Genomic DNA, 27,319 nt, shown 5'->3' with positions numbered 1-27,319 from the left:
AAATTTTAACTGAATAAACTTTTTTAAAAAGTGAAGAAATAGCTTCAGAGCATTTGCCCCAAACTATTTGTAATTGGTGCTTATATAAACAAAGACAGATCACTTAATTTTAAGTGTTCGCAGAGAGAAATTGTTTTTATTCCCCTGATGTTTTGGTTATCTATATATGTATGCATGTGCATTTTCTTTAAGTTTTGTGTTTGTTTTGAAACTATGAAAAATATGAACAAAATTGTTGCTTTTCAATGCTTTATCTCCAAAATTTGTGTTAGCCTCTTAGTCTCCTCCCTGCCTACCCAGGCACGAGGAGCTCCTAGGATCTTCCCAAAGTGCCAGAAACTCCAACAACAGTTACCAAGTAGGGTCTACCCAGTTCTAACTCTAAACCACAAATGCTGAGCCACACCTCACCCATCAGACTCTAGTCATCATTTGACCCATTAGCCCCATTGGAAATCAAATGTTAATTTGGGGTTAGAGGTGAAGAGCTCACAAAGATTTAAGCCTACCCAAATTATCTATTCATAATTTAAAAAATATCTTCAATTACCCTCACCCACAGGTCAACATGGAGATAAGCACCTACTTCAAGTTATGCTACCCCTTCAAACCACAGCACATGAATATTGCAACTAGTTTCACCTGTGGTTAGAACTATCCCTTTCTGGATCCTTGAACAGATATAATTCCTGATTTTTCATCTAGTATGTACCCGGAAAAGAAATATCAGACCTATGCTTCCAAATGCAGCACTGAGTAAGTAGCAAAGAGGCAGTATGAAAATGGAGTCCCCAGTACATTGGCATATTGGCTTGATTCTAGGAAAGGAATCCAGCAATATTTACTCACTGCTGTTAAAAGTCCAAAATTATCAACTCCACAATCCTACTTCTGAGTCTCTAAAGGAAATAATCTAAAACATGGAAAGCCTTACACCTAAAGGTGTCCATTAGAGGACCAGGAAGGGGAGCGGCATACGCCACTCCAAAAGGTGCCACTGTGGCATTAGGTATCATTTTGAGCCGAAGGCAGTTGAGATTCAACAGATGCAGGAAGAATTCTCGGCCTGTCCCCCAGTCCCGCCTAAAATCAGGGGCATAAACTTCCCTTGTGACAGTATCCCCCTCTCCTGTGCCAGAAAAAGAATAGTGACTCTTATCCCCAGAGACAGTCGGTCAGCACGGAGATGAGTTTGCAAAAAACAAACCTTACTACACTAGCCCTTATCTTCTCCTATCTTCTACTTCCTTGCCACTTCACAATTTATCAGCCCCTGAAGCCCCCAACCCCCTTTCCTTTGTGAAAATGGTATAAGTGCCCCAGAGTCCAAGCTCCCTTCCTTGAGTTTTACTTCCTTTCTGTGAACTCCTGTGTAGGTAAAAATAAAAACTGTGCACCTTTTCTCTGGTTAATCTGCCCTTTGTTAGTTCAATTCACAGGCCCGCAGGGACTTAACCTAAGAGAGTAAAGGAAATGTTTTTCCTCCCCAACAACCACTTGCAACTGTAAAAACTCAAAAGCAGCAATAGTCCGTGGGAGAATGTTCCTCCCATGCATTATTGTCTAACCAGTAAAAACAAAAGTACTAAAAGTAAGGCAGTACCATGCATGCTCATAATGTAACCCTTAACGAAAATAATTAAATGATACATGTGCATATTGAGGCTGAAGGGGATTATATGACAATTAACACAGCTACGTCAGAGTGATGGGATTATGGCTGGTCTTTCCTTTCTGTTTGTGCCAAACTTTCTGTAATGCTTCATTAGACTTTGATAATTTAAAATATAAAAAGAAACAAACTTAGGAAGCAGGTTTACAAAGACTGAAAAATAAACATTTTTGTTGCTAGAAATTAGTTGATCTTCCTAATTCTTCACCAAAAACCATTTTTTTCTGTGTTAAAGAGAAGGTCTGAACTTCCATTGAGTTTGTTTTTATTTTATTTTGTTTTGTTTTTTGAGAGAGACAGTGTGTACACAAGGGAGGGGGGCATATGGAGAAGGAGAGACTGTCAAGCAGGCTCCATGCCCAACACAGAGCCTGATGCTGGGTTCGATCTCACAACCCTGATATCATGACCTGAGCCAGTATCAGGAGTAGGACACTTAACCCACTGAGCCACTCAGTTGCCCCCACCAAAAATCCATTTACATATCATAGCGAGCAAAAGGAAGCGAGTCTATCCTATTGCTTTTTCATTTGCAAAACCCTCTAGGTAGGAGGGGTCCTCAGTCATGTCCCTGATTCTCAGCACAGGCATATCTCAAAGATCTTGCAGGTTCACTTCCAGACCACCACAAAGAGCCAATATCACCACAAAGCAAGTCAAATGAATGTTCTGCTTTCCCAGTACACATAAAGGTTATGTTTACACTATTGTCTACCAAGTTTGCAATGCATTATGTCTAAGAAAACAATGTACTTACTATAATTTAAAAAATATTACTTAAAAATGCTAGGTATCCTCTGAGTTTTCAGTGACTCCTACCTAATCTTTCTGCTGGTGGAGGGCTTTGCCTTGATGCTGATGGTTGTTGACTCATCAGGGTGATGGTTGAAGGCTGGGGTGGCTGCGGTAATTTCTTAAAATGAGCCAACAATAAAGTTTGCTACATCAGTTGACTCTTCTTTCCATGAACAATTTCTTGGTAGCTTGCGATGCTTTGACAGCATTTTACACACAGAACTGTCTTTCAAAATTGGAGTCAATCCTCTCAAACCCTGCTGCTGCTTTATCAACTAAGTTTACATACTATTCTAAATCCTTAGTTGTCACTTCAACAATCTTCATGGTATCTTCACGAGTAGATTTCATCTCAAGAAACCACTTTCTTTGTTCAGCCATAAGCAGCAGCTCCTCATCTGTTTGAGTTTTATCAGGACACTGCAGGAATTCCGTCCCATCTTCAGGCTCCATTTCTAACTCTAGTTCCCCTGCTCTTCCCACCACGTCTGCAGTTTCTTCCTCCACTGAAGTCCTGAACACTCATGGTCATCCATGAGGTTGGAATCAGCTTCTTCCAAACTCCTGTTAATGTCGATATTTTGGCCTCTTCCCATGGATCACAAATGTCCTTAATGGTATCTAGAATGGTGAATCCTTTCCAGAAGGTTTTCAACTGACTTTGCCCAGATCCATCAGAGGACTCACTATCTATGGCAGCTATAGCCTTATGAAATGTATTTTTTTGTCTTACGATTTTATTTACTTATTTGTCAGAGAGACAGCACAAGCAGGGGGAGCAGCAGGCAGAGGGAGAAGCAGGCTCCCTGCTGAGCAATGAGCCCGATGTGGGGCTCGATCCCAGGACCCTGGGATCATGACCTGAGTCAAAGGCGACGCTTAACCGATGGAGCCACCCAAGCGCCCCTGAAATGTATATCTTAAAATAGTAAGATGTGAAGTTCAAATGATTCCTTGATCCCTGGGCTGCAGAATGGCTGTTGTGTTAGCAACATGAAAACAATTGTTTCATCTACCCCAGGGCTCTTAGGTGACCGGCTGCGTTGTCAATGAGCAAGAATATTTTAAAAGAATTTTTTTTTTTTCTAAGCAGATCTCAACTGTAGGTTTAAAATATTCAGTAAACCATGGTAGACAGATGGGCTGTCATCCAGGCTTTGTCGTTCTATCTATGAAACATAGGCAGAGTAGATTTCGTGTAATTCTTTTTTTTTTTTTTTTTTAAGATTTTATTTATTTATTCAACAGAGACAGCCAGCGAGAGAGGGAACACAAGCAGGGGGAGTGGGAGAGGAAGAAGCAGGCTCATAGCAGAGGAGCCTGATGTGGGGCTCGATCCCATACGCCAGGATCACGCCCTGAGCTGAAGGCAGACGCTTAACCGCTGTGCCACCCAGGCGCCCCAGATTTCGTGTAATTCTTAAGGGCCCTTGCATAATCGGAATGGTAAGTGAGCACTGGCTTCAACCAAGAGTCACTAACTAGAGTCAGCCTATGTTTTGGAGCTTTGAAGCCAGGCACAGTGACTTCTCTCTAGCTAAGGAAGTCCTAGATGGCACCTTTTCCCAATAGAATGCTGTTTTGCCTACACTGAAAATCTGTTGTGTAGTATAGCCAGCTTCACGAATGCTCTGAGCCGGACCTTCTGGAGAACTTGCTGCAGCTTCCACATCAGCACTCGCTGCTTCACCCTGCACTTTTCTGTTATGCAGACGGCTTCCTCCCTTACACCTCATGAACCAAACTCTCCTGGCTTCAAACTTTCTTCTGCAGCTTCCTCACCTCTCCAGCCTTCACAGAACTGAAGAGAGTTACGGCCTTGCTCTGAATTAGGCTTGGGCTGAAGGGAATGTTGTGGCTGCTTTGATCTTCTATCCAAACCACTCAAACTTTCTCCTTATCAGCGTAAAGCAGTTTCACTTTCTTACCATTCATGTGTTCACTGGAGTAGTGCTTTTAATTACCTTTGAGAAACTTTTCCTTTACATTCACAACTTTGCTAACTGTTTGGCTTAAGAGGCCTAGCTTCTGGCCTATCTCAACATGAGATATCTCAACATGGCCCAGCTTCCAACATGCCTTCCTCACTAAGCTTAATCGCTTCTAGCTTTTGATTTAAAGTAAGAGACGTGTGATTCTTCCTTTCACTTGAACACTTAGAGGTCACTGTAGGGTTGTTCACTGGCCTAATTTCAATATGTTGTGTCTTAGGGAATAGGGGAGGCCAAGGAGAGGGAGACGGGGGAATGGCTGGTCGCAAAGCAGTCAGAATACCCCCATTTATTAAGTTCACTGTCTTGTTTGGGTGCAGTTTGTGGTGTCCCACTACAATCATAGTAACATCAAAGATCACAGATCACATAACAAATATAATAATGAAAACGTTTGAATTATTGCAAGAATTATCAAACTACAATGCAGAGACATGAAATGAGCAAATGCTGTTGGAAAAAATGGCATCGACAGACTTGATGGACGCATATACCAGCACATTTACAGTCTCCTGGGCTGTGACTTGGAGAACCCAGCCTCACCCACCGTTGTGAGCCACTGAACTCATCTTGTTGCTGTGAGGAAGCTGTGGGATTGCTGTTTTACTAGGTGTTGTGACATACAGCTTGATAAAGCAAAATCCAAGATCCAGCTCAAAATTAAGAAAAAACAAAAAAACAACAACGAACTGCTTTAAGCCTTCAGCACAACTGATTTACCAGTTCCTGAAGAACAGGGCCCTTCTCTAGAGCGGATGACTCACATCATTTCCATTTCATGTATTCTCAGGTGTGTGTATTTCTTAGGTACCCACAGCAGGATTTTACTTAACTCCATTGCTACTGGTTACGGATTTTATAATTTATATGAGAAGTCTAAGACACCAAACAAAACTGACACAATTGAGACCTACTTTAGTATAAGGGCCCCATCTTATTCCTAATACCTACCACATACCTGCAAAAATACTTTTAAAAAATACATAAATATTTAAGAATGTACTTAAGAATGCTTAAGAAATATGCCAAACTCTGTGTTTGAGAACTAAGGGTACTCTCACGTATGTACAGACAGAATTCATGTATGTTAAACAGCTTTCACTTAGTTCTTGATAATTTTTTTAATCCAACTAAAATTCTTGATTGACACACTTGTTTTTTGCCTTGACTGTAACTGTTGGCTAGTATCGATAGCACTGAATTATAAAAACATTAAACTTAAATACTTTTATGTCTAAATTATGTATTTTGATTACCAGAAAACACAAAATTAAAATATTCAAAGAATTCTTAATGTTATATAAAAATGTTAATCTTTGACAGTACTTTATAACTCTTGTGTTACAGAAAAACAGGACAACTTTGCATTGCTAATACCAGATTAAGTAAATGGAAAGCTTAAATATTAACTTTACCCTCTTGGTCTTTCATCACATGTTACTTGCTGCTCCAGCAACATTATTTTATTCTGTGATAATATACTAAGAATTCGTTTACATAGCCTAACAGATTATAATCCAGAAATGGACTGTGGCATTATCTTTTTAAATAGAATAGGTTTTCTGGAAAAGTATTTCTAATGGAGAAAGAGTCCCATATGTTAAAAACTTAACCTAAGTTTTGAAACTGGTTTATAGTTCAATTGAAATTTATTCTTGTCACCTTGAGGTTCTGATAAGAAAAGTAAATTCTATTGTCAAGACAGTATGCAAATGCTTGCAATTCAGTACTAATACTTCAGTTCAGAGAATATTCACCAGACAATGACTCAGGGAAATGCTCTGAGAAAGGGTTGGTGACTTTTTTTAATATGATGTGCATTTTATTTATTTTTTTAAAGATTAATTTTTTTATTAGAGAGAGAGAGGGAGGGAGAGAGAGATGGGGGGAGGGGCAGAGGGAGGACTGGATCTCAAGCCGACTCCCTGCTGAATGTGGAGCCTGACACGGGGCTTGATCTCACAACCCTGAGACCGTGACCTGGACTGAAATCAAGAGTTGGATGCTTAACTGATGAAGCCACCCAGGTGCCCCTATGATGTGCATTTTAGACTATACGAGGTCCATCTTGGAACTTGAACATCTTCAGGTCGTGTGACAGTATGCATTACTACCTTGATACTCTTCTTGTTGATTACAGTTTTCCCCCGACCTTTCATTCTACTTCATTTCTAGAACATATCCAGCAGATTTTTATGTCTGAACTTGAGCAACTCTGGCTGGATGACATAGGAGAGTCACTAGCGACATGCATTTCTCAAAAAGAGAATTTTTCGCTTGAAACACCCCTGCCCAAGCTTTTCCCTTGTGAACATCTGTGTGTTTTGCGATGGAGGGATAAGTTAAATCCCAGTTAACACACTTCGACATCTCAGGAGGTTTAGATGAGTGAATGACAGTATTTGGAAACTTAATTGTATTGATGTTTTTTTCAAAGGTCACTTAATCTAAATATCCCCAGACTCAGAAAAGTGAAAGTTATGGAAAATCAGAGGACCATTTTCCCTGGGAAAATTTCTAGCAGATTTTTATACAGAGTAAGAGTGGCTAACTAATATATTTTAAAAGTTTGGTACCATATGATTTAAAAGACAAATCATATCTTCAATGTCTATAAAGAATTAAAATAATAACTATAAACACAATCACTATTTATTGAACCTCTATTATGTTCCAGACTGTACTAGATGCTTTAAGCACTTTGCCTCATTCAATTTATTCCTCACAATAAGCCTGCATTTAGGTAATACTGTCTCTGCTGTACATAGACAAAAGTCAAGGCTCAAAAAAGTTAAGAAATTTGTCCAACATATATGGTTAAATCATGGGTAAAATCATCATCAGTTTGACTTTAAAATCTAGTATCTTAGCCACTATGCTACAGCATTTTCTAAATTAAAAATACAGCACTAAAACCTGTACCTTGGTCTCTTACTCTTTCGATTGTATGGGCTTCTATGAATGGGCAGAGGGGACGCCACGTAAAGGGTGCGGAGATATGTATTCAATTTTCTTACTGAGTAACCTGTATTTCATTTGATTCAAGCAATCTTATTCCATCACATTTAAATAAGTCATTACAAAAACCAGTGCTTATTAGGTATGCAACTATGTCTAATCCTAATACTTGAGTACTGTATGTAAATATGCTTTCCACTCAGAAAAGACCTCTGTAAAATAGAGTCATTAAGTACAAAATGAATTTGAAAGTGAGTTAACAGAACTGAAAATGAGTTAATGCATATATTAATAACACTGATTTTTTTTTTTTCTGGGAAACTGGGCATTAAGTAAGGCATTTTACTACTACTTTCAAGTACATATAATCCTGCAAATTAGAGATTATTCCCATTGAATAATGATACCAACACACTTATAGAATATAAATTACTTGTCTGATGTCACAGTGCTACAAGGAAAAGTCAGATCCAGTTCCAAAGACATGTCTAATATGTTACTCTGACTCCTTATTTTATAATCCTAAAATAACAAAAGCAAACCATTTATTCACACTACAATCCATCTCCTAATGGGTACTGGATCCTGACACTATATGTAACATTTCTTTCCTCGATCAAGTGTGTTTTTATTATAAAATTTGCAAATACTACCTATGAAAATGAAGATCTATAATATTTTATGAGGACAAATAATTTAGTGAATAAAGCATCTTTATTACGCTTAAGAATTAAACTGGATAAAATAGCTACGTAAAGACATTTCTAGAGAAGAAAATAAGGAGATAAAAACAACTCCAAAATGTAGTATATAAGATTCCAGTCCCTGTGCTTTTCTCTGTAAAGCCCACGTGATTCACTGTTTATATGCCACAAAAACGAAAGCATTCTGGTGAGGAGAAATTTAAGAAGAAAATACAGTCAATGCTTGATTAAAAAACTAGGAAGCCAAGAGGCAGGTAAAAGAAGTAGAACTTTTCTTTTTAAGCAGGAAAAAACAACACTTCCAAAAATACCCCTCTAAATAGGAAAGCAATCATTTCCCCAAATTCTCCTGATCTGGTCCAGATACAAATTTTAAGAGCATTTAGAAATCATCAGGGACGCCTGGCTGGCTCAGTTGGTAGAGCACACAACTTGATCTTGGGGTTGTGAGTTTGAGCCCCATGTTGGGCATAGAGATTACTTAAAAAAAATAAAAATAAAAAGTGTCAAATGTTTAAAAAAAAATCAACAATAAATTACGTACTAAAATTTTCTTTGGAGAGCAGCACAACTGTGTGTGTAGCTTGCTATGGCCTAGATCCAGCACTTTAAGGAGACGCCAGGACCTGTCAGGACTTTCATTTTGGCTTTTCCCAAAAGAGAAAAAAGGAGGAACATGGAAAATGGAGAATAACGATAGTTTGCCTATAATTTTCATAGGAGCTATTACATGGCTCCAGGACAACGAAGACAGACGTATAAATCCATCATCTATGCGACATATCAAAGCTCATTCCGTTTAATTATAAACTTGCCACTCCTTTTTCTAAAGAACATAAAAAGCAGTAAGGTGTTTTTCCCCCCAAAACAAAGCGATTAAAAAATCTTCTACTGTGTACTTTTGCCTGTTTTAAGTGTTAAAAACTGGTTTAGAGATTGCCTGATTCCTGAATTTCCTTATTCAGAGTCCTAAAACACATGCTGGGTCCAAGAACTTACGGCCGTTAGTGTCTTCCATCCTAAAAGCCTTCTTGCTTGAATAGGCTGCAACATATCCGCATGTCTCCCCTTCTTGCTTTGAGTCCCTCTGCCCGGCAAACACCAAATAATCAGTGAAGGGCCCTTTTAATCGCCCTAAGTATTCGGCCCCACGCAGCTTGAGGTACACTGGGGGTGGGGGGAGGCACGAGGGCAGTGACAACCACAACTCCCCGGCCACTGTTTTTAAACAGTAACCTTGTTCACTGAACCAAGTAAAACGTGAGAATGGCTTCAGTTCAAAAGAGCCAGTGAAGCTCAAATGGGTGTGGGCTGGGAGCAGGGGAGGCCTTCCCTGGTTGAGAAATGGTTGTTAAACATCAGTTCAAGCTCACGGATTCAGACTCAGCTGGGATCCCAACCGGGATGCGCCTAAGTGCATAATTAAAAACGTAATTGTTTACCAAAACCATCTAAGTGTTATTTTTTTTTCTTTCCAGACTCTTCAGCCTTTTGGTTTTCTGACGTATTAAAAACGACATTTAAAACCCCGAAGATGATGGCTGATTCTGTTCCCATACCAAAAGCAGCTACAAAAGGCGATCCCTTAGGATCAGTCAAGCAGAGAGACCTCTGGTCTTTTTCTCCCTTCACTGAGAACAGACATGGAGCTGTTGAAACACTGCATGAAATGAAGTCTCGCAGCTCTTCAGGAGGCTCCAAAAGACCGGCTTGCTTTAGCAAGGTTTGGGAATTCTGAGGGTCTTCCCAGAGGAGAGGAACAATCAATGAATACAGATGGCTGGAGTTTCGGAAAGGATTTCCAGATAAATTCTGGGGACTTCTACTGATCTTTTTTTTTTTTTTAAAGCCAGTGATAAATTACACCGTAAACTTTGAACTTAGCATTTCTATCATAACTTTACCTTAGGCTTATCTTTAGAATGGCTTCTGTCTAAGGGCATAGAGGGGAAACTGAGGAAAAAGGATCCTGTCAAGTCCTGGCTGGGCCCTTATACAGTTTAAACACATGTGGTATATGGGGCCCAGAAAACTTTCATAAAAACCAATTAACTTAATGAGTTTGGGCAAGCGATCGGCCCAATTTGAAGGAAGAAATATAATTTTCAAAAGAAAATAAAACCTTTTAAGCCTGAGTAGGACTTGACCCACTAAAGAAACTGGACACACAGGATTTCTAAGATGTTTGTGGGCCAAGCATCCACTGGACTTGGCAATCAACCTTTTTTAATGCCCTCAGAATAAAGACTACTTAGCAGGAGCCGGTGGAATGCTGGCTGCAGTCCAGCCCCATCCCAACATTTCCACAGCTGCCTAGGTGCCATCGTTTCCCCCAAACAGTTGCTTACATTTTCAGAAGTAGCCCGTAGAGACAACATCTCTAGTGGAAGCCTTTTCAACCCTCGTACTACTGACATTTTTGACGGGATAATCTTTGCTGTGGATAACAGAGGATGAGGAGGGAGCTTTGTAGGACATTACAGGACAGTTAGTGGCATTCTAGGACATTCTGTATGTTAACGGCACCACCACCACAAGCACCACCACCCAGAGTTAAGATGATAAAAAAAAATGCCTTCAGACATGGTCTAATGTCCCGGGGTGGGGGTGGGGCAAATTAGCTTTCGTTTAAAAAAAAAAAAAAAATCACAGCTCTAGTGGCTTCAATCAACGGTGATCTTTTCCCCTTGCGTTCCCTCCAAGCAGGGCTAGTGCAGTAGAGATGCTACACAGGGCATCTTCTGCTGTGTGTCTGTGTATTTCCCCCATGTCTCCCAAATGTTGCAGCAATTTTTGTTTTCTGTCCCCCCCCCGCCCCCCCCCCCCCAGTAGACCTTAATGCTGCTAGAGGGATATGGGATGGACATCAGAGGAATGGCAGGTCCATGCTTGCTACACTGAGACTGGAAGTCATAAACCAAGCCTTACAAACTTCTCTGGGCTCATGGCTGGTACAATGGCTGGGGTACGATTAATATTCAAATACTGCCTGCATGTCTAAAGAAGTGGAAGAATTCTCCAATTCTGCCCAATCAAAGCAACCACATTCATGAGACAGTAATAAGCACTAACCAAAGAGGTATGTTGGCTTTCAGGAATTTTTCAGGCAGGTTATTAAAATATCAACTTATTCCCCTAATTCCATGCCCATATAGTCGTTAGGGCTCTATTAATATTAAGACTGAGACCCTAAATTACCTGACAGCTCATTTAAACAGAACAAAGACAGGAACTAGGAATGTATCAAACAAAACATAATTCCTATTAGCAAATTTAAAAAACATTTCATTCCTTCCCTCAATCTATACATTCATATTTCAGACTCAAATGTAACTAGCTCAGTTATCTGTTTCCCAGTTGACGGAAGATCAGAAGCAGTTTTGAGGGGACAGGAAGTTGTCATGAGTTGTCATAGAGATCCTGACTGGATCTGCGGATGGCCTTCCAAGTCTTGACCCACAAAACCAGTCACTGACACAGCTTTAACACTTGCATTTTGACCATTCTTTGAATGCCTCAGTTTTCCTGGGATAAACTCCAGCTCCCCTGGCGTGAAAGTCCTGCTCTCCATGACCCACAGTGTCACCTGCTGCGGACCTACTTGGCAGTCTCCTCTCCAGCCTTACGGACAGCTGCGGTGAGCCGCATTTCCCTCAACTCGGGTCTCCTGGCGCCATCAATGTCGTACGCGCTGCCTCCACTCCTTGGGAGAACCTTCTCCTCCCCTCATCTCCTCCCCTTAGCCCCTTTGGTCTCTACTTTCTATCAGATCCTCAGAAATGATCCATGGTGCCTATCCCTGCCATCACAGCCACCCTCCCGCACTGTGGTCAGCTACGTCCACATCTGAGACGGATAGGGGGAAAAGACAAGGGCAACAGAAGAAAAATCTGCCTTCGGAAACGCAGATTCCTTCTGCCACGCCACAGGAAATAAAATAACTCCTTAGACTCCTGACCATCTCTTACATGCCAGAGGTTGTTCTAAGGCCCTTTACACACTGGAACTGGTCTAATCTCACAGTGGCCCTGTTATCAGGCCAATTTCACAGATGAGGACCCTCTGCTCTCCGGAAGGGAGTGACTTGTGGAACTAGACGCCTAATCCCTACACCACGGTCTACTGTAGCATCTGCACCCTGCGTAGGTGACTTCTCCCTTCCGAGCACCCAGGAAGCACGAGGCCAGTGTCGCCTGCTGATGGGAAAGGACTGGTACCACGAGGAGAGAAGGCAGGCGGCGAAGACAGGAGGTGACATTGTGTGGAGACACTGTACCACTCTTCCCCTAGGAACAACTGTTTGTAACTAACTGGTGATGCATTCATCCAGAAAAAAACAGCTGAATGCTAACGAGGGAGGAAAGAGAATAAAGGGTTTTATATGACAAGTGGCTCAAGGAGATGTGTGTGCCCCAGTGTGTGGAGCAGTGGGTACTACCCATCGGCGACGCAGCATCTCAGACTGTAACCGCAGAGTCGCTGACTGAGAAAGAGCGCTCCTAACCCCACACGCCAGAACCGCATCGATGCGGGACACTGGCCAATGGATGAAGGCACAGATGCCAATTAATACTTCAGATTTAAGGGAATGGACATCACTTTTAAAAAGTATAGTAAGTTCCAAAAAGTAATAAACACACAAATCCTGAAACATTAAAGGGAAATTAATATTTCTTTATTGTTTACATTACATGCTATACAGAGTACACTATGTATACTTAGTATAAAGTATGGTGAATATTTTGCAATGGCAAGTTGGTGAATTATCAGCTTGACAACGGAAAAGTTTAGGACGACTCTAAGAAATCCAGCCTCTTCCCTTTTATTTCCTCATTTCCCGTTCACTGACCCCCTGCTTCCCTCAGAGGCCCCCCGAAAACTGCTCTGGATCAGAGATGATGATTTACCGGTTCTTGGTCCAACCCGAGTCCCTACCATTACCCTTAAAACCGCACAGCACCTTGTCTTGACGTGGTAAAAGGTGGAAGCAGCTCATGTCCTTTAGCATTTTCTCTCTCACCAAATCTGCTAACTTGCCACCCTGCTTCCTCTTTGTTCTTTCCCGGTTTGCCTCCTTAACTTTTGACTACTCACAGGAAAAAACAGTTCTTACAAAATGGGAATTTTAAGCTGCATCAAGGATTGCATGAGAATATGAGATATCAGGTAGCTTTTCTTCCTTTATTATTATTATTTTTTTTAACAAAGCTTTATTCCATAGAATACTGTGTGACCCAGCACTGTTTTGCACTTCTTAGAAAACATCAGAAGGGTGGGTGTGTGTACATCGTAACACATCTGTAGATAAATACGGCAAGATACAGATGAAGATCCAGTTGTTCTACCAATAGTTTACAGAACATGGACAGGCTAAGCCCTCGGACTAGAAAAACACACGGTACTTACAGAGTATTCTCATTGTTTATAAGAATTTAAAATGTTTTCCTGCAAACTTTCAAATATTTTACATAAAAAAATCACGTATACTAGATTTGACGATCGCAACTATCAAAATGGTACAGTTTAAAATCTCTTGGTGTTTGGCAGAATTTAGTGTTTAATATAAAGTGCTGGGATGATGGCTATTGCTATTTTAAGAGGCAAACACTAAGAAATAGATTTTGTTTATGCTTTATAGTTCTGGAAAAGTAAAAGCAGAGATTCATTTTATAAAGGAACTTACGCTTTACTGCTGAAATTTTTAAGAGCTAAAGCCATACGGGCTCGGTCTGCATAATGAACAGCTCCAGTTCATTCAGACTGCCTGCTGCACACTGATTTTGATCATGGTGAATCTTCCTCGAAGACGTCTGAACTGCTTCAAAACCCATAGCAACTTACTTCTAATCCCAATGTCAACTGAGGAATACTAGAGTGTGTCACTTTCTCCAGATCCCCATCTTACTCTTAATTCTTGATTTTTCCATCTCCTCTGTGTTCGAAAAGTAGTTGAGTGTAGATTTGGGAGGTGATTTGTTTATTTCCAACCTTTACAATGCACCCAACATTCTGTTCTACTTTCCTTCCCCAAAGTTATCTTATTCCATTCTCTTTTTCCTTTAGACAGTCCCCAGAGGCCACAATCTTTAAGAAGCTGGAAAATCCAGGAAGATGCTTTTTTTAGCCTCCTTTTTAAAGTACCTTGGACAATGACAAGAGATTCACAGGCTGATTATTCGAGAAATTCACTCAATTCCCAAAATCCACATTCACATAACCCTGGAATCCTCTATGCTGTCCTCAAACTGCCGAAACAATTTTCCTTTCTATCTGCACTTCATAGGAATGGCCAAAACTCTACTTTTTACCAAACCAGTAAGAGAAACTTTTATTCTACACTGATACCTTTTTATTTGCCTACCCCTACAGTCATGCCACCAGCTGTAACCAGCTTTTCTGGGGCACTTGCTGTGAGGCACAGTAATTTAGGGATAATTACATGGAAGTTATTTAAATTTTTTTACGCTTGAAACAACAGTTCTTACTACACATTTAAGCAAAGTCAAGTTGTCCAGTCTGGATCACTGGGGCTGACGCTGTCAGGAAGCGTCAATTGCTTTGTTCAAGGAGAATAATTTCTGCCTACCTACTGCCTCTCCAAGTCTTTTTTTTTTTTTTTTTAATGACTTTTCAAAGGTTTACGTGTCCACTTCCATGTGAGGGATTTGTAATCAAATATTATCTGAGCTCTACATCTTTTGCTGTGAATTTCTATGATTACAATGTGTTTCAGGGGGGATTTCACGGACATGGAGGATTAATGGGAGAGCCTGACAGCTGGAGTCCTGAGTTAGAGCAGAAGATAAAGTTAAGGAACTTGACCTGGTTTCAAAAGGGACACTTATTAACTTCTTTGACCCAAAACCAATGTAATATTTCAGGTACTTACCTTCAGAATTTGGGGCTGAAATGTCTCCGCTATTTCAGGGAACTAAAATATATTGTCTACATACGGAAGAAACTCTTATACAAAACACCTTATATCTTGCACCTTAAAAAAAACACAATTTGAGGTTTCCTTTTTTGGATATCCCAGCCTATGTTATTCACTCTTTTCTCTTCCACCCACTAGCCCCAGGCATTATACTGTCCCCAGCGAGGAGCACCAGTAATGCCATAAGAAAGAGGGGGAATGGAGAGAAGTAAAAATGTCAAGTGGCTGTCCAAAGTACAAATTTTTATCTTACAACCTAATTTACATGCATGGCCAGACTGGAAGAGATTTAGGACACTGTGGCAAGTCATTAGAAAATAAGAGCATCTGAGCAGTGTGCGGTTTTTCCCTATTAAACAGAGTCGGGCTTAGCAGCCTCTGTGACACAATGGGCAAGCAGCCTCGGCTCAGCCAGCCTCACCGTTTTGTCTGCAGCCTCCAGACAGGTCTCGCCATGGCCAGTCTTTCCCCCTCAATTCCTAGGAACTGTCAGACTGGTTGCCTGAAAAACCAGCTCGAGTTGCTCATCGTTTCCCCGCTCAAACACTCACCATGTCCCCCTCTCAGTTCCTTGCCAAATGAAGGCCACCTCAAGGTGTTTGCACCTACTTCTCAAGAATTGCTTCTCAACACTCCCCCAGATAGCCCCTGTTTTTATAGAATGGCTAGATTTGGTATTCCTTTAACAGGCCTCACGATTTCCTTCCCTCTCCTTGTTTCTAGCCTTCCTGTCTTTTACTTCCACTCTTCTTTCATGGGGTTTGTCTCTTCTATCATCTGTCGAATCTTCTAAATACTTCAAGAGCCAATGAAAATGCCTTCATCCCCCATAAAATCTACCCTCATTCTCCCACACAGAAGTGCCTGTCCTTCTCCTGAGCCACAAACACGCTGATGACACTCCTCTGACAGTGTGACCACAGGAGGGGCGCGGGAGCGGATTCCTCTGTGTGCCCCGGGACAGGCTCTGTGCACAGCTGACGCTCCAGCAGCACACTAACCAGCAATGACCGGGCTTCCAGTATTGGGTCATTTTTAGCAGTCCTGGGGTGTGTGTGTGTGTATTTCAAAAGATAATCAATTAGACAAATAGTAAGTGTAGAAAATAGAAAACATAAGCAAAAACATTTGAAAGAAGCTGCATTCTCAAAATTCCAGACATAACCGCTGTACATATTTTAGCATCCATTCCCGTAGATTTTTTCAAAATATGTATATTTGGGCATAGAATACAAAAAAAGGGGATCTTCATGTAAAATTCTGGAACATGTTTTATGTTCTGGACATCTTTCCTCAACAACAACTGTGTTTCTAGAGCACCCTTAGTAATGGGCGCACAGTACTGAATTGTAGGAAAACACCATAGTCCAAGTGGCAGAGTCCCAAACTTCAGGTTGTTTCCAGTTTTTCAGTGTTGTAAACAAGACTGCCCATAGAGTTACACAAATAGTATCACTGTGTGTAGGATAAATTCCTAGAGGGAAACTTCTACATCTCTGGCTGGAAACAGAGAGAGCCCCTTTCACTGCAACCTCAGACACAGTGATGATTCACTCACTCGATCATTCCTTTCCCAAGTGCCTGCTGTGTGCCAGGCATCCTTCAAGACTCTTCCATCCAGTGGATGCAGATAATATACGAGATAACAGGTTGAGAAATAAGGTCAACATAATGTAAACGATACTGGGGGGGGGGAATGTTAGGTAGTGCGGAGGCAGGAAAGGCTTTCCTGAGGAAGTAGCAGCAGTGAAGCTTGAGTGAATCCAAAAGCCAAGAAGACAGTGTTTCAGACAGAGATGGAAGGATTAGTACGAAGGTGCAAAGGTCCTGAGGCCAGAGTAAGCAATGAGTATTAAGAGAATGAAAAAAGTCAACTGGGTGACAATGTGCTGAGAAAGAAGAAAAGCAGGGGCCTGTCATCTGTAACACAGATTTTCTATCAAAGCCAGTGAAAAGCCATTGGCCAGATACAAGTTTGAAGCAGAGGAGTGCCAGGAGATCCATCATTTTAAAAGGGCGCTCTGGCTGCTGTGCAGAGCCCGGCTGGGAGGTCATGGTACACAGTGCAGAAGTCGCCACTGATGTGGGGAGAGCAAATGGGATGTGGACCAGGAATCAGGAGGCAGATGTGATGCACTTTGGAGGTAGTGTCAACAGGGCTTGTCGACAGATTAGATGTGGGGGAGATGGAAAGGCAGAATCAAATAGGTCACTCAGGCATTGGGTTGAACACTTATTGAGACCAAGCTGACCAAGGACCAAATAGGCATGAGGAAAAGAATCAAGACTCCCCACTTGGAAGATGTAACAGAAGGTAAAGTTTGCGTCAATGTGGTAAGTAGAGGTGTGATCACACTGTTTTTCTGTATTTTACATAAACTATTCTGTGTATATTGCTTTCTATACAGCATTTTAATCTAAAATTTGAGTAATTCTACGTCAATAAAACTCTTCACAGATGTTTCAGGTATGCTTATTTTTGTCTCCTTGCACACTGAAGTTATTCCAATTCTTCACCCTATTTTTATACATAAAGCTTTAGCTGTAGATTAGATTTTAAGAGGAATTATTAGGTCAAAGGTAAGAACAGTTTGAAGCCTTTGATACTGAGCACCAAAAATAATTTCCTAAAGGTGTTACCAATTTCCAAACTCAACACAGAGGGACAGTCACTATCTAACCGCATTGCATATTCTCATTACCAGCAAACAAAAATCTTGGTATAGCATTAAGAAAGGCTGTAGACCTAAGTAGTAGTGTAATTGAACCTAAAAGGGGATTAGCATTTTTCGAGATAGTATTACCATTTAAATATGTTACCAGTAGCATTTTAGACTCTTCAACAAAAGCATTTCTATTGAAAATAGTTACACAGACTAAGAAGTCAAATGATAGCTATTACTCTCAGTCACAGTTACTTCTAAAAACAGATCAACTTCCTTGATGTGTTACTGGTCTTTAAATTTTCTTTTAAATATAATATTATATTGCATAGACCATCATATTGAAGTTTTTGGGATTTAAATAATCTGCTACGAAATTAATATGCTAGAAGTTTTTTTTTTTTTTTTTAAGATTTTATTTATTTATTTGACAGAGATAGAGACAGCCAGCGAGAGAGGGAACACAAGCAGGGGGAGTGGGAGAGGAAGAAGCAGGCTCCCAGCAGAGGAGCCTGATGTGGGGCTTGATCCGGAACGCCGGGATCACGCCCTGAGCCAAACGCAGACGCTTAACGACTGCGCTACCCAGGCGCCCCTGCTAGAAGTGTTTTAAAAAATTTTTATTTATTTTAGAGAGAATGAGAGCGCGCGTGCAAGGTGGGGGGAGGAGCAGAGGGAGAGAGACAAGCAGACTCTGTGCTCAGCACAGAGCCTGACGAGGCGCTCAATTCCACAACCCTGAGATCATGACCTGAGCTGAACCCACAAGTTGGGTGTTTAACTGACTGAGCCACCCAGGCACCCCTATGCTAGAAGTTTCAGTATCAAAAAATTATAATTAGCTACTATGAAAGGTTTAGGATAAATCTGGATTAATCTGGTATGCACTATCAAAAGGGATCTTCTTAGCTTCTGCCACTAGTACCTGTGTGATATGGAGCAAGTCATTTGCTCTCTAGAGCTGCACTGTCCAATACAGTAGTCCCCAGGCACATCTGGCTATTTAAATTTAAGTAAATTAAATCCAGTCCTCAGTCACATTAGCTACAGTTTAAGTGCTCAATAGCTTCAGGTGGCTGGCAGCTACTGTATTAGACAGCACAGAATATAATTGCTTTGTCATTGTAGATGTTCTAGGTATCTCACTGTAAAATGAGGACACTGAAGTAAGTACTTTTTAAAGTAGCTTTCTAGATCTGAATTCTAACAAATTGAGTGACTTTGAAATTTTTTAGGTACTCTTCTGATTTCCTGAAAACTTTATCATGATATCTATAAAATCTGAATTTCATAAAATCATAGAATTTCAGAAATGGAATTTTTCTTAAAAATCACCCTTTATTTATTTCCTAATTTTTAACAGGGAAGAAGCTGAAGAGGAGGACAAGTTCTTAGGACTGGTGAACAAATGAGCAAAACCAGAATCTATGATTACTGACCTACAAACTCCTACCCCAGTGTTATTTTCATGGCCTAGAGAGAAAAGGAATCAGTCACATTAAAAACAAAGTTCACTGAGTGTGTATATACAGGTTTTAGAAGCACGTGTGTGTACCTATTTCACATACCTGTTCCTTAGCTCTGCCTGCTGACAGGGTCCAAAGGCAGTGATGCCTCTGTAGTCATGAGTACAACTAGTACATAGATCTCAGATTCAAAACACCATTTCTCCACTGAAAGGAGCTGGAGCTCCTTGAAGAAATGGCTAATTCCAAGGCTGGGTCAAAGAAAGTGCAAGATGAGTTTGGAACGTCATGTTCCAGAAAGTGAGGATGTGCTCTAAGAATGGAGGAGACATGTCAAAAGGACACAAACATTGGGGCACCTGGGTGGCTCAGTCGGTTAGGCATCCAACTCTTGAGTTTGGCTCAGGTCATGATCTCAGGGTTGTGGGATCGAGCCCCATGTAGGGCTCCACTCACAGCAGGGAGTCTGCTTGAGATTCTCTCTCTCCCTCTGCCGCTTCCCCCTGCTCTTTCTAAAATGAATGAATAGAGGAAAAAGAAAAGGACACAGGTGTCAATTTGAATCTGGGACAATTTGAGCATCAAAATAAGTAATTAGAGAAAAGCGTTATAATCCATAGAATAAACTAAATATCCCTGAGTCCACACTGATATAAATACATAAGAGAGAAAAGAAAGCTCCTCCTTATAGTAGAAAGCCAACTAAGAAATGTAGAGGGTACAATAAATTAGAAAATCATCATTTGGCAACTAACATATTAACTGATGAGAATCACTGATACTGAAACTAATGAGTGAAGAACGGAATATTTACATAGTCCCATAAGATAATTAATTACATAACAAAAATTAGTACCTTGACAGTGCAGGAAGCTGGCAGGCACCACCTTCATTCACAGAGTGAGAGGATAATATCCCCAGGATTGGGACAAATCAACATGTGCCTCCTGACATGAGACACTGAGGACAAAGTGTCACTTCTGTGGCGTTCCCGTCAGACGTATATAACCTCAATCTAATCATGAGGAAACCCGTCAGGCAAACCCAGTTTGAGGGGCATCCTACAAAGTAACTGAATGCTTCAGCAACGACAACAGTACGAACTACAAAGAAAGGCTTCAAGGAGGTATTACGGAGTAAATAAGACACAACTAAATACAGTGCATGCTCTGGGATTGTCTTCTGCTATAAAGGACATCATTGGGTTGAATGGTGCCATCTGAATTACAACAGTATTGTGTAAGTGATGATTTCTTAATTTAGAGAAATGCAATATAGTTAATATAAAAGACTGCCTGTTTTTGGGAGGGAAAGAATTCAAAATAAATCTCCCAGAATGTTAACATTCAGGGAATCTGGGTGAAGGGCACATGGGAATTCTTTGTAGTTTCTTGTAACTTTCCAGCTTTTCTGTAGGTTAGACACTATATGGAAAAAACAAAACAAAACAAAACAAAAAACTAAACCAAGGCCACTGAATCCCTATTCATTATTGGTATTTAATAAAATGACTTTTGACTTTTTAATTTTTACCTGATGATTACTGATGTTGAAAATCTTTTCATGTGTCTGTTGGCCACTTATAGGTCTTTGATAAAAGGTCTATTCAGGTCCTCTATTTCTTAATTAGATTATTTGGGGTTTTTTGGTGTTGAGTTGTAGAAGGTCTTTATTTTTGATATTAACCCCTTATTGGATGTACTAGTCACAAATATCTTCTCCCATTCAGTAGGTTGTTTTTTGTTTTTTTGATGGCTTCCTTAACAGAAATACTGTATGGTTCCTGCATTCCACTACTATTTACTCAAAGAAAATGAAAACACTAATTTGAAAAGATATATGCACCCCTGTTTATTGCAACATTATTTACAATCGCCAAGATATGGAAGCAACCTAGATGTCCATCGACAGTTGAATGGATAAAGAGAATGTGTATATCCATACGATGGAATATTATTCAGCCAGAGAAAGAATGAGATCTTGCCATTTGTGACAGCACAGAGGGAACTCAAAGGTATTATGCTAAGTGAGATAAAGCAAAGACAAATAGCATATGATTTCACTTATATGTGGAATTTAAAAAAAAACAAAACGAACAAAAACCCAAAAATTGACCCATAAATACAGAGAACAAACTGGGGGTTGCTGGGGTGAGGGGAGGTCTGGGGGCTGGGCAAGATGGGTGAAGGGGAGTGGGAGGTACAGGCTTCCAGTTAGAGAATGAATAAGTCATAAGGATGAAAGGTATCGTAGAGGGAATAGTCAAAGGTATTGTTAGAGCACTGTATGGTGACAGATGACAGCCACACTTGTGGTGAACATATCGTAATGCAGAGTTGTCAAAACTAATGCAACATTGCATGTCAACTATACTTCAATAAAATAGTAAAAACGGCCAAAAGTAAATACGAAAATTGAGCAGAGGACAACTTGAGTGAAAGTAGTTGGCCCTGTGTGGCAAAGGGAAATGGAATCTGTTCTATCTGGAGCAGCAGATGAGCTCAGGGAATTTCAGGGAGCAATCTCCCCACACCATGCATCAACTGACTTCAGATTCTTATTCTCAGCTCAAGCTACACCTTGAAATACCCATCTCTAATGGCTCAGCATTTCTCTCCTAGGACCAGGGCAGACCTCGTCATTTGGTAGCTCAAACCATATTAAGAAACTGGCACTGTTGTTACACACAAAACCAAAAAGAAATAGGTTCACACTCCCCCCCCTCAAGTAAAATAAAAACTATCTAAATATTATCTTAGTAAAGAGTGAAATATCATGATTTTGAATGGAGTAAAAGCTTCTTCAGTTGGACCCTAGCATGGCTTACCTAATGTTACGATGGGCTGGGCCACTTGTAACTGAAGACAAGAACCTCGTTTCTCTCTCCCCATTTCCTTCTCTTCCACAAAAGGGTCATTCCAGTATCCTATATGTTTATTTATTTAATGCTTTCTCACCTAAATTACCAAATCTTTGATCAAATTCCTCTGCTTTCTTCACCAGTACCTTGCACAAAGAAACACGTTTCGTGTACTTGAAGAGATAGTTGTATACCTATAAATACTGAGAAATAAAGAAATTTAACCACATTAAATGTTTCTTAAGCTATGAATCATAATGATAATCTTAACTGCTTATTTAAAAGTTTACTCCGTGGCTCAGGATTTATCAAGAGGGGGCTCTGAGTGATGCTTCCCAAAAAGGAGGGTTCTGATAGTAATTACATTTAGAAAATGGTAGGAATTGTGTCTCCTCTTCTGAGGAATTGCAACACATGGAGTTATATCAAATGTTTTGAGGAATCCTATAGCTAGCAAGTAAAATTTGGGGGTAAGGGTCTCCCAAACCTACCTGACAAGGGACTTTTTTTGAGGGGTTGTATTTATTAATCTGGGACACACTTTACAAATGTCATTACAGTATAAGTTATATGACTGCAGAATTCTCTTTAAAAGACAAATGATATTGTTTTGACATGATATTTCTCATAAAATGAAAACAATGTAGCAGTAAATTCTCTTTGTCCATCAAACGTACTGGGATAAGCACACTGATCGGAAATGTAGTGGAAATCAAATTCAGAGGTCACCTGATTGTCTTAATAGAAGGTAACTAAATTTGATGACTTAATAATCAATACCACCACAGCTTTTTTTTTTAATTCTTTAAAATATGAATCCATAATGCACTTTTACAGATGGCAAAAATAGATCTTAAACTCCATTAGTAGGCTCCACAAGTCTGTTGTGGATGAACATTTTTCCCTCTCCCTAGAACCTTGTGAAACATCAAGTCCATCTAATGGACCAATTAGAGTGATAAACCGTCACAGCCCTCTCACTGCTGTGTCAAAGCCATTCTAAGAGCAAGGACGGCTGACTGCAGATGAAAACGCTCTACTGCCTGGATGTGGGAAAAACTGGGCCAGCTATCTGCTCAGGTCACTGGTCAATGGGAAATGCCCCAAAGTATACAAAAGGCTAGATGTCTCTTCGGGAAAGAAAAAAAAATCTGGAGGGGGGAAGAAAAGGGTAAAAATTGTATTCAAATCCTTCATAAAGGACTGTTTTAGGAGACAGACAAAAATCATGAACACCAGGAAAGAGGCTCCCTCCTTGGCAGTCACAAGAACAGGACAGAGGCCACCACAAAGACAAAGCCCTGGAACTGGAACAGAAGCCCCGTGGATTTGATAGCTCGAAGTCTCCGTGACAGCCCTTTCGGTCTCTAAAGAATTTGAGAGTACTTTCTTTGCTTTTTCAAATTAAATCCTCTGTACATAATTTCACTAATAGCAACCATATGGGAAGCATCTGCAGCTTTTCTCAATTCTAATTTTTCGTAGGCAGGAGAAACACGGACAAAATCGCCCCACAGTCTGTCAGGGCCACTGCAGACTGACCTAGTTAGATGCAGCAGGCTGACTGCATCTGAGCTGGCTTAATCCTGCCCCAGCTTTGAGGCTGCCGTGGGCCCTGTGCCCTGGAGCTCAGGCCTTAGGGTTTACCAGGTCTTCACAGTTTATGAGTTCATAGTTGATGGGCCACACTTGGGTTTCTGAACTGCCTACTGACACTCCCAAATCAACTCTCTGAAACAGATCTCTGAAATCAGCATTCTCAAAACAACATTTAAATGAACGACAAACTCCGTAACAATATTAAATTGCAAATGCTAAAAAAGGAGGGGAAAAAAAATCTATAACACGTAACCAGAAAAAGGTAGGCATCCTTCATTTATAGAAAGAAGATAGGGGGCGCCTGGGTGGCACAGCGGTTGGGCGTCTGCCTTCGGCTCGGGGCGTGATCCCGGTGTTGTGGGATCGAGCCCCACATCAGGCTCCTCAGGCTCCTCCGCTGGGAGCCTGCTTCTTCCTCTCCCACTCCCCCTGCTTGTGTTCCCTCTCTCACTGGCTGTCTCTATCTCTGTCGAATAAATAAATAAAATGTTAAAAAAAAAAAGAAGAAGATAAACACCTCAATAGAAAAATGTCACAACGAACCTGTAATTCACAGAAGAAAAATGCTAACAAGCAGGTGAGAAATGTGTAACATCACCAGTAACCAAAGAAATGCAAATTAGAACAATAAACCATCATTTCTTTGCCCATAAAGTTGACAGAAATTCCAAACAAGAGGATATCATAACCGCTCTAGAAGAATGTTTCTAACACCCAGTGGGAAGAAAACAGGTTTTAAAACCACATACGCAATGGTACAAGTTTGTGCATGCGCGCGCGCGCACACACACACACACACACAGTTTACAAAGGCCAGAGTAATATTTGCCAAAATGTCAACGTAGCTGTGTGCAGATGGTCAGATTACAGATGATTTAAAAACAATTTTAATCCTTCTCTGCAAAAGGGTCTCACAATATTTTTTTTTCTTTTCTTATCAGAAAAATATACATTGTATTTAAAATATTTAGGCAGTAAATAGTAAGAGATGCCTGGAGACTATTTTTGTTCCTAATCTTCTGTGTTCCAGTTGTCAGTGATAGCAGAAAAGCTGTTTTAAGTTGGACCACTAAAATGGGCCCTCACTTCATATGCAAATATGCACTGCTGAGAAGTCCGGTTAAGAGGCGTATTTATTCTGGGAGCAGGCCTCCCCCAAAAAACCTCTCGAAAAAGACAAGTCTTATGGGAAAAGGGCAGCTTATACTTTATTTACTTTCACATTATGTTCATATTGAGATAATTATAACACATTTCACAAAAAGCAAGTTTCCATAACTGATTTCGTTTTCAAAATCCCTTTTTAAAGTTTTCAGTAGCTGCTAGATAAAATTCCTGTACAAGCTTTTCCATTTTTGAAGAAAACCATATGTTGAGTATTAATTTCTCACATTTTTAGTCACTTTTTCAAGTTTGAAGATGGTGGTGACACTATTTTGGCAGTCTTTTTAGATTTTTTAATCTTTTTTGTATCATCAAATGTAGCAGAAGCAAATAATAATTCTACATTTATTTCATGGATAGCATGTGCTCAAAGAAAAGGTTATCAATAACGTGAAATGCTACTTGTTTTTAAGACAGAAAATAATAGTGTCTCTTCCAGTGAAACCACAAATATTTACTGATTCTCACTATGTGTCCTGCTAGGCATGTCTTAATTAAGGTCTTACATGCTATGAGAAATGCATTAAACACATGCATTATAGAGTTAGGGATTTTTACATTTTTTTATAAAGATTTTATTTATTTGACAGAGATAGAGACAGCCAGCGAGAGAGGGAACACAAGCAGGGGGAGTGGGAGAGGAAGAAGCAGGCTCATAGCGGAAGAGCCTGATGTGGGGCTCGATCCCATAACGCCGGGATCACGCCCTGAGCCAAAGGCAGATGCTTAACCGCTGTGCCACCCAGGCGTCCCAGGGATTTTTACATTTTAGGCATGACCTGTCCATCCCCTCAGAGACCATGCTTACCTTCACCACCCCCTCTTTCTGCAATTTTTTTTTCCAGATTTTTTTATTTTAATAGGTACAGATGCTACAATTGGTGCTAATCTCCCTGGTCAACATCAGAAGTGGTTCCAAGTTATGGCCATTTCTCTACCTTTCAAGGGTAAACTGTATTTTTTCGTGAAATTTCAGAATTCATCCCCCACCTGTGCGGGTGCGGGTCATCAGTCCCTGTTGTATTGAGAGGTAAGAAATTGTGTAAATTCACTTATGTCCTGAAAAGCAACTTATAAATCTTCAACTAGAGAAAGGTACGTTTCTTTAGGTTGCTATTAACCAGAAAATACCTGATTAACATCTGCTCTGTTATCCCCAACACTAATGATTCCATCCCTTTCCTTTCCACTCTTGCTTAAGCCTATAACCTCACTTTACCTCTTCATTTTATTTGGCAACAGTATAAGCTGGAGAATCCCTGTGTCATTCCAATACTCTGTAAAGTTAGATTCTTACCCTGAGGACCTTGATGATCCTGCAGGCAGACCCCCACGCATTCTGTTTTTCTACCATGGATGAATGTGAAATGCTTTGGGGTGAGCAATTTAAAAACTGCCAGAACACTGGGAATACAAAGGCAGGCTAGGAGTGGTGAAGGCATCCCAGCTGAACTTTTTGAGCATCCCATGGTTTTAAGATTATGAGGAAAAGAATAAACAAATGGTATGGTGGGCACAGGGAAGGAAACATCATCTGCAGAGGCATGAAAAATTTAAAGCATCAAAACCAAAGACTGTGAAGAATTTAAAGAATTTTTTTTAAAAAGAGCTATATATACTAGGATAAAGAAGCTGATTTGTGATTAAAGCACACGGTAATATTGAATCATACGTGAAATCTCAGGAATTTCACATTTATTTCAGAGTAACAGCATTTAAAATTAAATAAATGCTGCCCTCAACTAAAATGGTGTGTTCTTAACCAAATGCTAGGGGAAGTGTTGTTCTCTCTGCCAGGATCTTTCTAATCTGAAGATTTAAAATCTATTTTCTATACTATAGTTGTGCAAACCTAGTCAGAGTTGCCAAGGCAACAACACAGCCCGTTAGAAGTATGAGTACAGCAAGCGCACGACACCAAACTTGAGGAAGCATCCGTTCTCCTGCAGAGACCCGCAAGACACTTGTGAACTAGAGACGGCCAACAGGGGTATACAATTCCACTTCCATACGGAATTGTTCTCATAAGCTGGCACAAGAAAGACTCTGTGAGCTAGTGAGGAGAAAAAAATTCTCCTCTATCTAAACGCAAAGTCACAAACAGTAAAGGACGCTAGCCATTAAGTCTTCAACAATCACACACTGTAACAATTCATCTTATAGTTAATTAGGTTCTGCTTCCAAAACGGAAGTAGCACAAACAACCTGAAGAGCTAAGAACAGGAAATAACTACAAAGATTCAAGAATATCCCATGTAAACGCCCTCAAGAAGATCTTCTGACACAGCTAGATAAACTTCTAGTAACACAATGCAGGTACCGGAAATGAAAGCTCCAGGGGAAAGCCACTCCGATTATGCTTATAGCTTTTAACGATACAAGTATGTTCAATGATATCATTAAGATACAGTAGGACCTCAATTAATTGCACTTTACCTCTGTATATTCTAAAAGGCAAACACGGACAATTCCAAGAAAAATGGAAGACCCATTATAGGATTCTCACATTCTTA

The 27,319-nt window shown here is 40.3% G+C and overlaps 1 protein-coding gene across 7 annotated transcripts in view; it reads right to left on the bottom strand.

Annotated features, from left to right (window-relative positions):
- Nucleotides 1-27,319, bottom strand: part of MAP7 (microtubule associated protein 7) — a 163,537-nt gene that overhangs the window by 87,804 nt on the left and 48,414 nt on the right. The window contains exon 1 of one of the 7 annotated variants that reach the window (XM_057311020.1): nucleotides 9,120-19,701. The exons of the other annotated variants lie outside the window; for them this stretch is intronic. Within the exon in view, the coding sequence (XP_057167003.1) occupies nucleotides 9,120-9,138 (19 nt within the window). The 5' untranslated portion in view covers nucleotides 9,139-19,701. Of the gene's footprint in view, nucleotides 1-9,119; nucleotides 19,702-27,319 lie in introns of those variants that run through there. 7 annotated transcript variants of the gene reach the window in all.

Source organism: Ursus arctos, unplaced genomic scaffold (genome assembly GCF_023065955.2).
Source record: "Ursus arctos isolate Adak ecotype North America unplaced genomic scaffold, UrsArc2.0 scaffold_13, whole genome shotgun sequence".
NCBI lineage: Eukaryota > Metazoa > Chordata > Mammalia > Carnivora > Ursidae > Ursus > Ursus arctos.
Note: the sequence above shows the minus strand (reverse complement) of the source record. Positions and strands in the feature narration are given on the sequence as shown.